Below are 15,270 nucleotides of genomic sequence, written 5' to 3'. Positions count from 1 at the left end.
ATCCTAAGCATCCTGACCGTGTTTTCAAACTCCAGAAAGCTCTCTATGGCCTAAAACAAGCACCCAGAGCGTGGTATGCTAGGTTGAAATCCTTTCTGCTTGGAATGGGTTTGAAATAGGGTCAGTGGATAAAACTCTCTTTCTCCTCAGGTAAGGCAATGAGTTGTTGATTATTCAGATTTACGTGGATGATATTATCTTTGGTGGTTCCTCTCATGCTTTGGTTGCCAAGTTTGCAGATGACATGAGTAGGGAATTCTAGATGTCAATGATGGGTGAGCCGATCTTCTTCCTTGGGCTACAAATCAAGCAAAGCAAGGATAGAACCTTTGTGCAGCAAGGGAAGTACACGAAGGATGTGCTGAGAAAGTTTGACATGGCTGATGCCAAGCCACTGTCGACACCCATGGCGACGATGACAGCACTGGATGCGATGAAGACAGAGAACCGGTGGACCAGAAGGAGTACCAGAGCATGATCGGCTCCCTTACCTACTTGACGGTGATGAGGCCGGACATACACTTCTTTGTATATCTGTGCGCCCATTTTCAGGCTTCACCGAGGACATCTCACCATCAGGTAGTGAAGAGAATCATGAGGTACCTCCGCTTCACACCTGAATTTGGTTTGTGGTACTCTGCCTCCTCAACACTCACGCTCCGCGGATACTCCGACGCGGACTTTGCTGGGTGTCGATTGGATTGCAAGTCCACTTCTGGCACTTGCCAATTTCTTGGTTCATCATTGGTCTCTTGGTCTTCCCGCAAACAGTCTAGTGTTGCTCAATCTACCACCGAAGTCGAGTACGTTGCTGCTGCTAGTTGCTGTTCCTAGCTGTTGTGGATGATTTTCACTTTGAGAGATTTTGGTTTGGATTTTTTCTCATGTACCTCTTCTTTGTGACAGCACGAGTGCCATTAGTGTAGCCAAGAACCGCGTTCTCCACTCAAAAACAAAACACATAGATGTGAGATATCATTTTGTGAGACATCATGTTGAGAGAGGGGACATTGACCTTGGCTATGTTACTACCCAAAACTAACTCGCTGACATCTTCACCAAGCCCCTTGATCAAGCCACTTTTGCTCGTTTGCGGGGGGAGTTGGGTATGTGCTTTCCTTTCTGAGTTGAGTTTTGGAGCTTCTCTTGTATTATATTTGTATAGTCATTTTTCTCATTAGCATCTTTGTAGTAAGCTAGTTTGGCTTTCATTACATCTGTATCATATTGCACTAGATGAGTTTCTCTTATATGCCGTGACTATTATCTTATGCTACTTGTGAGCTACTGCCTTGGTTGGTAATCTTTGATGCAATGTGCAGTTATGCTCTTGATGATATTGTATACATGATGAGTTAACTGTTTTTAAAATCCAATGCTAAATTCTACTATATTAACTTGCTTATAACCCATAAGTAGATCCTTGGTTATGATTTGCCCTTGTTTGAATGTTGGTTCCATATTTAGCTTGTGGTTGGAATTCATGTTCTTTTCAATTGGGTCAAAGATCTAGGTATCATTGCAAATATTTAGCTCATGATGCATCCCTTAGGGAAGCATGACTTCTTTGTGCCGCAAAGGCACTTCATGTACTTTGCTTTGTGTGAATAATGAAAAGAAAAATGATAAAATTCACAAATTCACCAAGTGTTTATGCTTAATGTTCATATTCTTGATTGCTTAGTTGTTACATGATGTCTGCTAGAAAGAAGTAGGCACATGGTTTCAACAAGCCTAGACATGACTAGTGGTGCATATGTGGGTGCTTGCAATGATCTCTTGTTAAGAATGTATGTTTCTTGTATGAGCTCTTGATGGCCTAGTTTCTTCTTGCTTGGGTAATTCTTAACTAGGTGCTTGCTCATGTGGTGATCTTTTTACACATTGCTAAACTGGATACTTGCTTCACCTCCTGGTTGTAACATAATATCCTCTTGATGATGATGCTCTTGCTCTTTCTCATCCACCAAGCCTTTTCTCCCTTGTAGCCTTTGAGAGTATTTTGTGGTACATTTGAGAAGCTTGGTAGATTATGCATTTCATGACGTGCATTTTGTGCTCTCATGCTTGTCTTGATGTTTGAATTGTAAACAAGGGGGAGAGAAATTTACACAAACTCATTCATCTGTCAAAAGGGAGAGATTGCATGTATGCATGTTTTCAGGGGGAGTGCATATGTTCAGGGGGAGTTTTGTGAGCTCTTGTGCTATATTTGTGAGCTTGTTATGCTCTTGTGCTCTTTTGCCAGTTGCATGGAGCTTTTTACCTCTTCTTGAGGAGCTGGCATTTAGTTTGAGCATTTGATCTTCACATGATTGGTGTTGAGCTATTTCTACCTCTTGTTGAGGGATCATGTGTTTTTGTCCCAGCTGTGTAGAGCTATTGCCCTTATCTTAGGGGACTGAGACTTTTCATTTTGAGTTTCTTCCTTTCTTCTTTTTCAACTATGAATTTTTGTTGGGTGTTGTCAATGCACTCATCAAGGGGGAGATTGAGGACCAATGGTAGTCACCCTTGGATGATGAGTGATTGAAACGTTGTGTTGGAATGATGTTGCTCTTGGCTTGTGATGTGCTGGTGTAGGATGCAGTGTGACGGCCGATGAAGTGCGATGAAGGTCAAGCGAAAGGTTCATGTCAATGGACCAAGGGCGGTGAAGGATGAACGCAAGTAGGCTTGGACCGATGGACCTAAGGAGTCCAAGCGGACTCATAGGCGGTCCACATGGTGCACAGAAGAGCAAGAGAACATGATGGGATGGAGACGGCATCGGTCGAGTCAAGCGGGATGGAGGTGAGTCAAGTAGGTGGCCCGGGAGCCGGGAGCAAAAGACTTGGAGGCGTCAAAGGCTTAGTGGAGACCCGACACATGTCGACATCAAGGAGGTCACGTGGCGGCCAAGTGGAAATGGACGGTTTGGGTGGTTTGCGCCTCAAAACCACCTCGCAGGCAGGTTCGCTGGTTTGGGTCTCAAAACTGGGGGCGAGCCCAGTGCGAACGGAGCTTCAAGAAGGAGGGCACGTGGTATCATCGCGAAGCTTGCGTCGAGGCAAAGCAAAGTCGTGAAGGTGGCGTGTCCGTCTGATGAGCGCAGAAAAACTTGGACCAAAATGTCCCTACGTGGGTAATTATCCTAGTTTTAGTTGTAGGAGTAGTTTGGTAATCCATCCCGGACTATAAATATAGGTGGATGGCTGTTCATTTCAGTAACCTCTCTAGAAAATCCTAAATCATTTGCTTAAAGACTAGCCAAGTGCTTAGTGAGAGAGGAGAGAGGGAGATTAGAGGGTGATTTGCTCCTTTTCTCTTGATTTCTTCATCTTTAGTAGGTGGATGAAGGGAGAAGGCTAGTCCTCATCTTGTAAAGATGATTTCCTTGTGATTTGGTTTTAATAGATGTCTTGATTCGTGCCAAATCTTTGATTCCCGAGCGTTTTTCTTTTTTGGTATTTTTGGAGCATTTTTCGTGGGATTTTCATTCTTCGCGTTTGAGTCCAAATCCTTCGAGGTTTGTTGCGGGAATATGCTGTTGAGTTCCTTGCTAACATCTTTGCAGGGATCTCCTCTCAAATCTTCCACGGATTCGGCTTAATTTTGCGTTTCCCCGAAAACCACTCCTTTCTTGTGTTCTTGATCAAAATCATGAATTCAAAGGGGAAGTCTTGATCTTTTTGAGGAGATATTTTGGGAATAACTTTGGAATTTTGTTGCGGAGCTATGGTTAAAATTTCGTGAATTTTGGAGGTTATTTGATCAAATTTTGAAGTATTGACCTAAAGTTTTTGGGCTGTTTTTCTGAGCTGTAGGAAGTTCCGACACTGTATAGGAAGTTCCGACGCGACGAATGTTCCGACACAGGTTTGGAAGCTCCGATGAGTTAATTTTTGAAAACCTGAAAGTCCCTGTCAGCAGTTTCTCAATACTTCCGATAGGTACCGGAAGTTCTGACACAGGACCGGAAGTTCCGATGAGTTAATTTTTGAAAATCTAAAAGTCCCTGTCGATAGTTTCTCAATACTTCCAATAGGTAATGGAAGTTTTGATACAGGGTCGGAAGTTCCGATATCACTCTTGGAAGTTCTGATAAAAGGTCAGAAGTTTCGATGCCTGGAAGGTGTTTTGAGATTGATTTTGCATAAATCTTTTGTGTTTGCTTTCGTGTTGCTTTTGAGCCTTCCTAGCATTGTTCCTAAGGTTAGTAGGTTCGCTGTGACTACGTGATCTTGATCGTTGCTAGAAGAAAGGTTTGTGGATTGGGTTGGGACTATAGCTGAGGTTCTTTGAGAAAATTTGAATCAGCTCCCATTCAACCCCCCCCCCCTTCTTGTCACCTGTTTTGGTCCTTCAGTCTCCATCCTTTGTCAATGGAAAAGGAAGATCAATGGTTGTCATAGAAAATAAAAGAAAAAAACAGGAATAACACTTGTGATTCAGGAAAATTTGAGTGAGATAGCTGAACAAGTCAAGGCTTTCACATCAAGGAAGGTTGGCGAAGTTACTGTTGAACAAGTAATGGACCTTGTTTTGGACTGTGGAGCGAGGTATGGTACCAATGAGCATTTCATTGCCACTGAGTTGTTTGTGAAGAAAGATCAAAGGGACATGTTCATGACCCTTCCAACGAAGGACATTAGATTCGGTTGGCTTATGAGGAAGTTCAACGCCAAATACGGGAATTGAAAACCATCATTTGTGTTGTCGGACGTCCTTTTCATGTTCTTTTTATGTCATTTGAACTTTATCACTTTTTGGTTATTTGGACGCTATTTTCATGTTATTTTATTAATGTCACTTGAACTTTGTCATCATTGAACCTTTTGTATTAATGTCAACAATGGTGTATTTACATCATTTTGTTTCATGTCTATGTCATGTCTAGTCAAAATATATTCATGTCATTTTGTTGCATGTCAAATTGCAGGTGTCCGACAGTGAGAGTGATAGTAGTGAGGAGAGTGAGAAGTTTTGGAGTTTAGTTCTTGGTGGTGCTCAAGTAGCTCAAATTTACGTCGATCTTTATCTAGATAAAAACCCACCAAGAATATCAAACCTTAGTGGCATGGGATGGTTGATGGAGACAATAAGGAATGCGGGTGAATGCCATAGACAACTTCATATGAATGAGGATATATTTATGGACCTTCATGATTTATTGGTGGGAAGATATGAGCTTAAACCTTCCATGCATATGAACACACTTGAGATGTTGGCGATTTTATTATACACTTTGGGTGGAAATGGGTCTAATAGGAGAGCTCAAAATAGATTCAACCACTCTAGTGAAACTATAAGTAGAAAATTTGATGAGGACTTATTATGTTTGATTGCTATGGAAATGGATTTCATTAGAGCAAAAAAATCAAACTTCCCTACTGTCCATAAAAGGATAAGAGATGATAGACGTGTATATCCACACTTCAAAGATTGCATAGGTGCTTTTGATGGCACTCATATCCGTGTTGCTTTGTCACCTGAGGATATGGTAAGATAAATTGGGAAAACCAGAATGGCAACCCAAAATGTTCTAGCTATCTGTGATTTTGACATGCGTTTCACTTATGTATCCACGGGTCAGCCCAGGGCTATGCATGAAACTAGTGTGATGTACAATGCAATTAGAGTGGATGAAGAATTCTTCCCACATCCTCCACAAGGCAACATCGCCTTTGTACGATTTATGTTTTACTTGTCCCAATATTGAACAAATAATAAATTGTATTATCTTCTCATTTTGCAGGCAAATACTATGTTGTTGATGCGGGTTATCCTAATCGCCCTAGGTATCTAGCTCCTTACAAGGGTGAAAGGTATCATTTACCTGAATGGCATAGGGGTATGGAACCAAAGACTCCCACTGAAAGGTTCAATCATGTTCACTCATCTATTCACAATGTTATTGAGTGATCATTTGGACTATTAAAACTGAAGTGGTAAATTCTCTACAAGATGCCACCGTACCCCATGTACAAGCAAAAGATGATTGTTGTGGCTGCGATGGTCCTTCATAATTATATCCGTGAACATGGAGGTGAAAACATTGACTTTGATCGGTTTGATCATGATCCTAATTATATACCTACTATCCCGAAAAGGTATAACAAATATGCAGTTTCTCCCTTAGCGTCCGACCGGTCTACTTCGAATGCCAATGCTCCAAATATGGATGTATTCCATGATGAGTTGGCCACCGTCCTTTCTCTTGCTTGGAACTAGTTAATGTTAGTGTGGTTAGTATTCCATGTGCTATTTGTTACTTGTTGCATATATTGTGACTGAATTGCAACCGATTGTACATATCTTAAATCAATGTTTTGGTATGTACTGTGTGTGTACAGTTCACGTCAACCTAGTTGACAGATAAACTGATAGCAACTGATCATCTTTTTCCCATCAATGGGTACGTACACCATGGTCCATGAAAACATTTTTTGGTTGCAATTGAATGGGCAACTTGGTCTTGGTGCAAAGGTAGAAAGATTAGACGCCAACGCTCACTGTTCCAGACCTCGTGCTCACTGTAGCGCGGTACTGTAACGTGGGGAAAAACCCACCCAAGGGCAAGAGTGATTATTCCCATTAGTTCCTACAATTCCTGGAGTTAAATTTGCATCCGGTAGCCAAACAGGTACATAGCTCCCTATTTTCCTGAAGTTGGTGGAGTGGAGCTATTTTTTTGGAGCGGAGCAGTCCCAAACAGGCCCTTAGTCCTTCTAATTGGTATTCAAACATCCGATGTGACCCGAACTAAAAATTAGTCCATGGATTCAAACACTCCCGGAGTTGATGTAGCCAGCAGCGCACGAAGCAAAGCTATGGTATATGTACCTTGTCGCGGAAAAGCTCATGCACCGGTGGCTGGGCTTGGGTAGAGGAGGCTTCCAGTGCGGAGCAACGGTGGAGACGGTGGTGGTCGCGTGCACGTCAGCTTGGTTCGCGCGGGAGACAGCAGGCTGAGGCAGAGGGAACGGGCGAAGGAGGTCCCTGGGTAACTAGGGAGAGAAGATATGAAGGATAACAGGGTAGTCCGGAGGGGAACAGGAGGAGGTTCGGGCGTGGCTGGTGGGTCGCCCAGCTTCAGCAATGGCCGCCTGCCACGTGGCGCGCCCGCTTTGTACAGGAGCAGAGCAACGGGTGGGATAAAAGAAGAGAGAGACCGACAGGTGGGTCTATGGACACTAAGCATGTGTTTAGTTTTGGGACCAAGTGGAATGGGTTGGCTCTATCCCTTTTTTTTAGGTTGGGTTCAACCCATCTCGTGTTTGGTTAGGAAGATGGGTCTGATCTAGTTTTTTATTTGTTTGGAGAGGTTGAGAGGGATGGGATGAATGCCATCTTAACACCGTTAGCACCAGTTTTTAATGGGTCCTACCTGCCATATGTGAGGCATATCAGTCGTGGTATGTTTTTTTTTTTCACGAGTCTTGTCTTCTTCCTCTGCTCCCAACAAATTCTAATTCTACTCCATCTGCTCTCTCACAAAGAGTACCGTATAAGCTTTTAAAAATTATGCTAACTTTTGTGGTGCTATAAATAGACTAACGTCCAGAAAACTCAAACCAACATGTGTTCACCTAACATTCGGTGTATAAAATAAGAAAAAGCTTGCAGGTCAACTGTCATATTTTCTTTGGTGAAATTTTAATTTTCTTCAAAAAAAAGTCAATGCAGCAGTTAATTCATAAAATTAATTTTGTTTTTTCCTGTGAATTCCATGATGCAAGTAACGATAATTATCAGTGTATTTGAAATTCGGGCTATGACAATTGACACCTATCTAGTGGTGGGTACGAATCATCTCAATTCGTTAAGGTTGACGAGCTAAAAATCAAGTTTCACTTAAATTGTTCGAAAGTTTGAGGCCGCACGCTTGGCTCATGAGCTAAGCATTATTCAACATTGAAGTTAGGATCAACGATGATATTAACCAATATATGATAATTTAAGCATGCTAATAATATCTAAAATTTAGCGTATGATGCTATTACAAAAATAAATAATATAATTTTATAAATTGGGATAATAAAGATGTTTGGAGAATCATAAATAGACTTAATTATTGCTTCAAAAAAAAATAGACTTAATTAGTACCAATTTTGACTTACAAGTTGAATGAATAGCTTGTTTTAACCAAATAATACTAATGCACCTGTATTGATACAAAATAAGTTTGGTATTGTTGAAGGGACCGTGACGCCACATGAAGGGGTGAATTCGGTGTTCTAAAAACTAAGGCTCTAAGCATATATAAAAATTTATTCCAATTTATATATTAGGTTTTTCCATGTGTTGCTATATTAAAAAAAATTGCACCCTAGGTTCCAATCCTATAAACTGCATATGGAAATTTTAGGAAAGGTAAAAGCAGAATGTAAAGGGGCAAAAAATAACTCCCAACACGGTGACACGATGATTTTTACTGAGGTATCAGAAAGCAAAACTTTCCACTAGCACTTGTTTTTTAAGCCCCTCTTAAAGGGAATGCCCGCGCAAGGGCATAAACTCCCCTATCAAGTAACTCTATAAAATAGCTGACGGGCCTTCCCCACGCGCAAGTGGGTCTCCACCTAGCCTCTCCCAGATGCTCCTCGCCACTCTTTAGGGTGTAGAGCTTTGGCAAAAACGCCAAGAGCCTCTTCTCCCATCACATGCACCAGCGGCCACTCCACAAACACGGTTTGAAGGGTCTTGCAAGACTTACAAGCCTTGGATTCACAACTCTTGGTGCGTGCAAGTACTGTATAACAAAGAGTTATGCAAACATTGCCTAACTCTAGGCTAATTCCTAAAGCAATGCGCTAATAGGCCTAAACTAGCACTAATCAAGACCTAAGCCTTATACTAATTGCCTTAATCTTTCCTTGAGCACTTTGGTGGATAGAGCACTTGTGTACATGCAGAAACCAAGCCTATAGCTTTTCCAAACTCTAACACCCTTGAAATGGCTGAGCAATGGGGTATTTATAGCCTCAAGCCAAGAAACTAGTTGTTGCTCCACCGGTCACAAAAACAGTGATCACCGATTTGTACTATGACCCCTTTATAGCTATCACCGTATCATCCTATGATCACCGATTGACCCTATGCTCCAGGTATTGTAGTCATGGTATCATTTAGTGTATGCATAAAAACTTCCAAAGCCAAATCTGAGCCGATGCCGAACTGAATCGATCACACCGATTCATCTTATGATTGCGACTGTGATCATCGTATTATCCTATGATGCATGTTGACTTCAAACTGAACCAACCCCCGATTCATCCTATGATTGCGACTATGATCATCGTATAATACTATGATATGCGACTGTGATCACTATATGATACTCTGATATGCGACTGTGATTATAGTATGATACTATGTTATGCGACTGTGAGCAATCTTCACCGTTTTGCTTCAATTCTTCATGTGTCTTTATCCATCTTCTCTTTTATGATGTCTTGGGTTGCTTTAAAGGCTTCTAGTATCTTGTGCATGTCCTCTTGACTTTCGTTTGATGTGTTTGATCACCCAAATCCATTACCTTGCATCCATACGACTAAACCTTGTATATTTGCAAACGTTGTTAGTCCCATAGGTTAGCATGTCAACACAATCACCAAAATCACTAATGACCTAGTTAGGACCATTTTCCTTACAATTGTCATCTCTGTCGAACCTAATGAGCCAATTGAACACCTCAGAAGCGGTTTATGAGCTGACTTGTTAAGAAAATGAGATGGAATTGAGGCTTGGCTCAGTTCATTTAAGGACCGAGCCCAACTAATCATGAGGTATGAATGAACCAAGTCAGCTCACGTGTCTCGAGCTTTTGTGATAGCCTTACACCTATCTATGTTATTGCCCAATCAGCATGTCCACATGGTACTAAAATGATCGAAACTAAACTGGTTGCTTCCAGATGGTTCTTTTCCCACTAGATTTTTGTCATCAATGTATTTGAGAGTAGGGAGTAAAAGTACTTATTGGTTGGATGTGTGATTGAGGTTTTGCAATGAAATGGAAGTATGATAAATCTTCTCTTAAAAAATACAGTATACCTTGTGCCTATGACGTGAAAATTGGTCGTTAAAATTGTTTATGTCAAGTTTATAGTATTACTTATGGTGTGTCTAAATAGTGTGTTAAACCAAGTGAGCAAAAATCGTGATGGGTCTACCCAAAGAGGCAGAGAGTATTGAGCCGTTGGAGATGGTACTAGAAGGTTTAATTGTTTTTTCTTGAGCCTTGACCAAGATGGATGTGCAGAATATATACGTGGAGCCGAGATAAGGATCGTTGTAAGATCTCTATTTACAAAAGAGCGTCGTGTTTGACATAGACACACACAGTCATCCATTCTCTACTTTGATCATTATTTACATGTATAAAATATAACAAAATGATTACAATGGCTCGGCTCCAACAGCGCTTGCGCTTGCAGAAACTTGGGCGGGGCCGCGGTGGTGTCTGCGAAATGAAGCTGGAACCCTCCTAGTTTATACTATTCGATCAATGGAGCCCTTTGCAGAAACTTGGCCTACCAAGGCGACCCAGCTAAATTTTGTGCTTTCCAAATCAAACAGGACCAATTGGAAATTGTAGTGCCATCCAAGCCAACAGAGAGGTTTGCGCGGAAGTGATACTAGTTTAGAACATCTATGGTAAGTGTTTAGGAGCATATTTGGACCAAATTTCTATTATCTATTATTGAATTTATTAACGTAGCTATTGAGCGCGTAGGTTGCAGAATGGGGAAAAGAATTGAATGGCCCCTTGTACTGTTCTACCATACAGCACAGCAGCCGCTATAAGGTTGCAAATGCGATGCAAAGAATTCATGTTTAGTCTGTTATGACATCATAATTTCACTTCTTGTCCTCCATACTAGCCAGACACCGGTATGCTGGTTTCTTTTGACCACTTCTTCCCACGGTATAATGCCAAACCAATTAGCCATGCAAATCAGATATCGATATTCCAACGCCTAAATTAATTACTTAAGAGACAATCCATGCTCAGATTCTAAAAGCAAATGCTACCAGGTAAGTCATATATGACACAACACAACATAATAAGGATGGATCAACGTTTCTAGTTCTACATAGTAGATAGTACATACTCCAGGTCTCAACCGCACAAGCATTGTCAGACCTAAGCAGTCTGCATTCTGCAGACAATCTGCAACCACAAAGCAGCTACATTGTCTCATACCGTCCGCTACTCTCTGCTAGATATGTTCTACATGTACAAGATACAGGTGAAAGACAATTCATGGACCAACATCTTGCTCCCTGCGTTATGACTTCTCCATCCTTGAAGGCCACCATCTTGCAACTTTGATCTCAGCCCTAAACCCTGAGGTTCAAGACAAGCATGCAGTTGATAATGGTCAGCGACTCAGCATTGACAGGCTTCCCTTACTAAATCGATATATCAATTCTGCAAAGCACTTTGCTAAATATTGCATGGTGTGTATTTAGGCGCCAGATAAAATTAAAGATTGTGCTCAGTAAATTCGTTACACCAAAAGACAACTAGTTCCATTCCATTGACTGCTGTCTTGAAATTTTGTAACCTTCAGATTTAATTTTTCGAGGATTCGTTATGATACTTCAGATGTGACACCCTTAGCGTGTATGATCACACGTGAGTTATGCCAACTTGAACTCATTGATGTGAAAGCAGAAAGGCATACACAACTAACCAACTTCACTTCTTCTATGCAGGTTTTGGACCATTTCATTCTTACAAAGTTCCAAAGCTCAACTGTTGTTCTTGCAGAAATAAAGATAATATTTAAGCCAAGGGCGTGTTCAGAAAAAGGGATAGGTCATGTCAAGTGTATAGTATTATCGGCTAAAAACTGGTTCTGGGGAAAAATACAGACTAGCCACAGAAATTGTCTGCAATACCAGATTATAGAAGCAAGAGTGAGTTCAGTCAGAATCATTACTAGTTATTAGGGCGCACATCCCATCTAGTTGGTCGCTTCCTCTTAGAATAAGGCAAGCTTTCCGCAGGATTTGGTATATCCTTTTTTGAGAAAAATGGCCTTTGTGCATGGGAGATCATTTCTCCATCCTCTAGTTCACTCTCCGTATCAGACTCTTCGCTAATCCATCCACGGCAGGGAGGCCTTGCACGAGCAGCTCCTTTAGCTGGAGGCAGTACATGTTCCCGGGGAGGTGAACTGTTGGGAAAAGCTTGTGGTTCAACGGCTGACTGAGATTCAGTCAGTGCCTCACTATGCACTGCTGGTGACACTTCCATATCTTTTTGTAGTGATGCCTCATCCGCTGCTGCTGCTTGTTGTTTCTGCATAGAAAGCAAGTCCACTTAAAAATCTGACTGGATAGCAAAATAAATCCCAAGCAGTGAGCAACTATGTTATTTTTGGTTTTTGTTAAGATCTCTGATATGAGTTTTGCTAGCAACTGAAAGCAGGTCTTCAATACAACATGATGATGAAAATTTGACAGTGTTGTTTACAATTTTACTTAGATCCTAGGCCAGGGATGGCATTTCAAGACCACAGGAAATGCAGCTGGAAAAAAGTTGACCACACCATGCAGTTATCTGGGGCTCGATCCATTCCAATACAGTGTGTATCAGAGGATCAATGCTGGAACTTTACATGCTCCAGGCCTCCTGCTTAAGAGAGTATGCACAACGTTCTCAAAAAAAAAGAGAGAGTATGCACAACTATGACGTAAAATTCAGGCAAGCAGAACATATACACATAGGTGAGGAAGGAAGGGAGTTCACCTCCAGCTGCTCCTGTTCTTCCAGGAGTGTGTCAAGCACAATTTTGTATGATCCCTCCTCCAGGAAGACCCAGCCATCCCTCCCATACAGCTGAATCATTGAAGCATTGTGAACAGAACTAGTTAGTGGTATTCCTTATTCTTCAATCAAACATTTCTAAGAAAAATAAAGGAATTCCTCAATCAACTTAAAAACCGAACTGTTCTCTAATCCTGAAAAAAATTGACAGCGTTGCTACATTCCTCACCCCAAAATTTAAAAAGAAAAATGGAAAAAAATTGCCACACCACATCTCTCCCGTAGGATGAAATCAAGGTGATTTCTTTGCTAGGAACATCCTGTAGCAAGCATTTCTGAATTTCAGGTGCATCTGCGGTCTACTCCACTGCGCTAGATGATCCAGCAGCGCAACAATAAACCCAAAAAAAATACAGGGGAACCAACATAGAAAAATCTACGCCGCCCCCATGGTTTCTTGGAGCAGGGAAAGGGCCCACCTTTTCTACTCAACGCCCACAAAAATTTCAACTGCGTCTATCCGCAACGAAATTGCAAGAATCCAGGACGCATGTAACAATCTTTGGGAGAAAATGAGGCGGAATTTTCATTTCCATAGTTGGAGGTGCAGACCAAGTCCAAGAAGTCTAAGGGCGGAAGAAAACAAGGATGCGCGACAAGAAGAAAATCATAGAGCACTAACTCCCCAAGGATCAGAAGATCATGAACAAGAACATACACACTAGTGGATTGAAAGATGCAAAGAAAAAAAAAATCTGAGGAAGGGGAGCAACAGCTACCTGCAGGAGGTTGTTGATGATCTTGCGGATTCGGGGCTTGGGGAAGCCGTATTCGGCGAGGTGGTCAATGGCGGCGTCGATCCGCCGCTCCCCTCTCTTGGGCCTCGGCCGCCCCATCGCTTCGCCGCTGCGCTCCGCTCCCCTCTTGGTGGGTGGTGGAGCGATCGATGCCCCGCTCCGCTCTGATTGAAGGCGGAGACGGCACGAGAGGACAGCAGGCGAAAAGCGATAAAAACCGTCGTGTTGCTCGATCGGGGCTCTGCACCTCTGCCTCGCCAAAATGTTGAAAGCCGGGTGCTTCAATTGGCTGACTGGGGCGGTAGTGCTGGCCAGCTACCTCTACGATTCATCCCATCGCTTCTTCGTCTTTTACCCAGTATCACGTGCGTGCATGCTCTAACGTCGGATGTAGCTTGAAGATTAGTGCAAAACCCTAACTTCGTATGCTCGATTGCATCCATCCTCGCCATGCACCGCCACGCCACCACTGTCGTCGCTACATATCCGGTATATGTAACGTAAGGTTAGAAAATAGAAATATAATGGACCGAACAAACTAGAAAGATTCATGATATAATGGGCCGAACAAACTAGAAATATTCAAATGTAACTTGTATATTTGAAGTGTTGGAATTTGGAGATTCATGCAAAATCCTAAAATAGAAACCCCTTTGATCTTTGCAACTAGCTGCTTGTGATGTATCATGTATCTTTATAGCAAATTGGAGGGAGTGTTGTGGCAGAACCACCCAAATTAACCCGGCTACAGTGTGCTAAACATCACCTCAGATGCGAACAGACACTTTAATCGGATCAAAATAGTAGTATGTCGAGTTTCACCCGATACAACCACATATTTCTGATCGAAACAAACATACAATACGAAGACTGAGGGTAGAGATTACAACAATCCAAATAATTGAATTATTACAAACTGAGTTCAAAACATAAAGTAGTTTAGAGTTCAAAAACAGCGGAAAAAATGGATAAATCTAGCATCGATACACGATACCATGGTGAAGTCGTCCATGATATCACTCACCACGCCACGGTCCTTGCCCACCGAGGACGGATCCCATTCAACCGTCCATCCCGGAGGGAGCTGGTACGGCCAAGTCGCAGTAGCAACCATATCATCAACATCATTACCTGAAAATATAGCCATAAGCAAGGCTGAGTATACTGATACTTCGAAAGACTTACCCGTCAGGTGCTATCTAATCCATCGACTCCTAGACATGCAAGGCTTTTTGGTTGAGGGGTTTGTTTTTGCCAAAAGCTTCTAAAGTGGATCGTTACTTTCAAGTTTTAGCATCAAGTTCTGGTTGATTAACCATTCTAGATAAGCACCTATTCTAAGCAAGCATGGTAGAACAAGCAGTTTAATCAAGCATCAATATTAAGCATCATCCTTGTCCAGCTTCTTACTCAGTGCAAAATAGTGATCAAGTAGTCCCAGACTGTGAGAATTAGATGATTTGAATTGAATTTCTTAACCTTGCAAGGTGACTTAAACACACGACATATGCGTACCGCGACAGGTTCACATATTATCAACGATTCCTATCAATCTGCGGCGGTTGTCCAGAGCCCACTTCCCTTGGATACAAGACCCCACCAGTCCCCAGAATGACGCCGTGCCGTGGCCGCATTTGTACCCACATGATGCACCAAGGGAACCCGGTTCCAGAGAGAGCGGGGAAAAGGTCCATGCCGTTCAATCCGGTAC

General features: G+C 42.1%; 1 protein-coding gene across 1 annotated transcript; it reads right to left on the bottom strand.

Moving 5' to 3' along the window:
* Nucleotides 1-11,031: 11,031 nt before the first annotated feature.
* LOC117842770 (uncharacterized) lies at nt 11,032-13,867 on the bottom strand. The gene is made up of 4 exons (XM_034723280.2): nt 13,542-13,867; nt 12,745-12,834; nt 11,933-12,294; nt 11,032-11,334 (listed from the first exon to the last, which is right to left on the bottom strand). Coding segments are annotated over exons 1-4 (570 nt in total). The 5' UTR covers nt 13,659-13,867; the 3' UTR covers nt 11,032-11,333.
* Between the last annotated feature and the right edge of the window lie 1,403 nt (nt 13,868-15,270).

This window comes from Setaria viridis, chromosome 2 (assembly GCF_005286985.2).
Source record: "Setaria viridis chromosome 2, Setaria_viridis_v4.0, whole genome shotgun sequence".
NCBI classification, from domain to species: Eukaryota; Viridiplantae; Streptophyta; class Magnoliopsida; order Poales; family Poaceae; genus Setaria; species Setaria viridis.
This window is presented reverse-complemented; position numbering and strand designations above follow the sequence as displayed.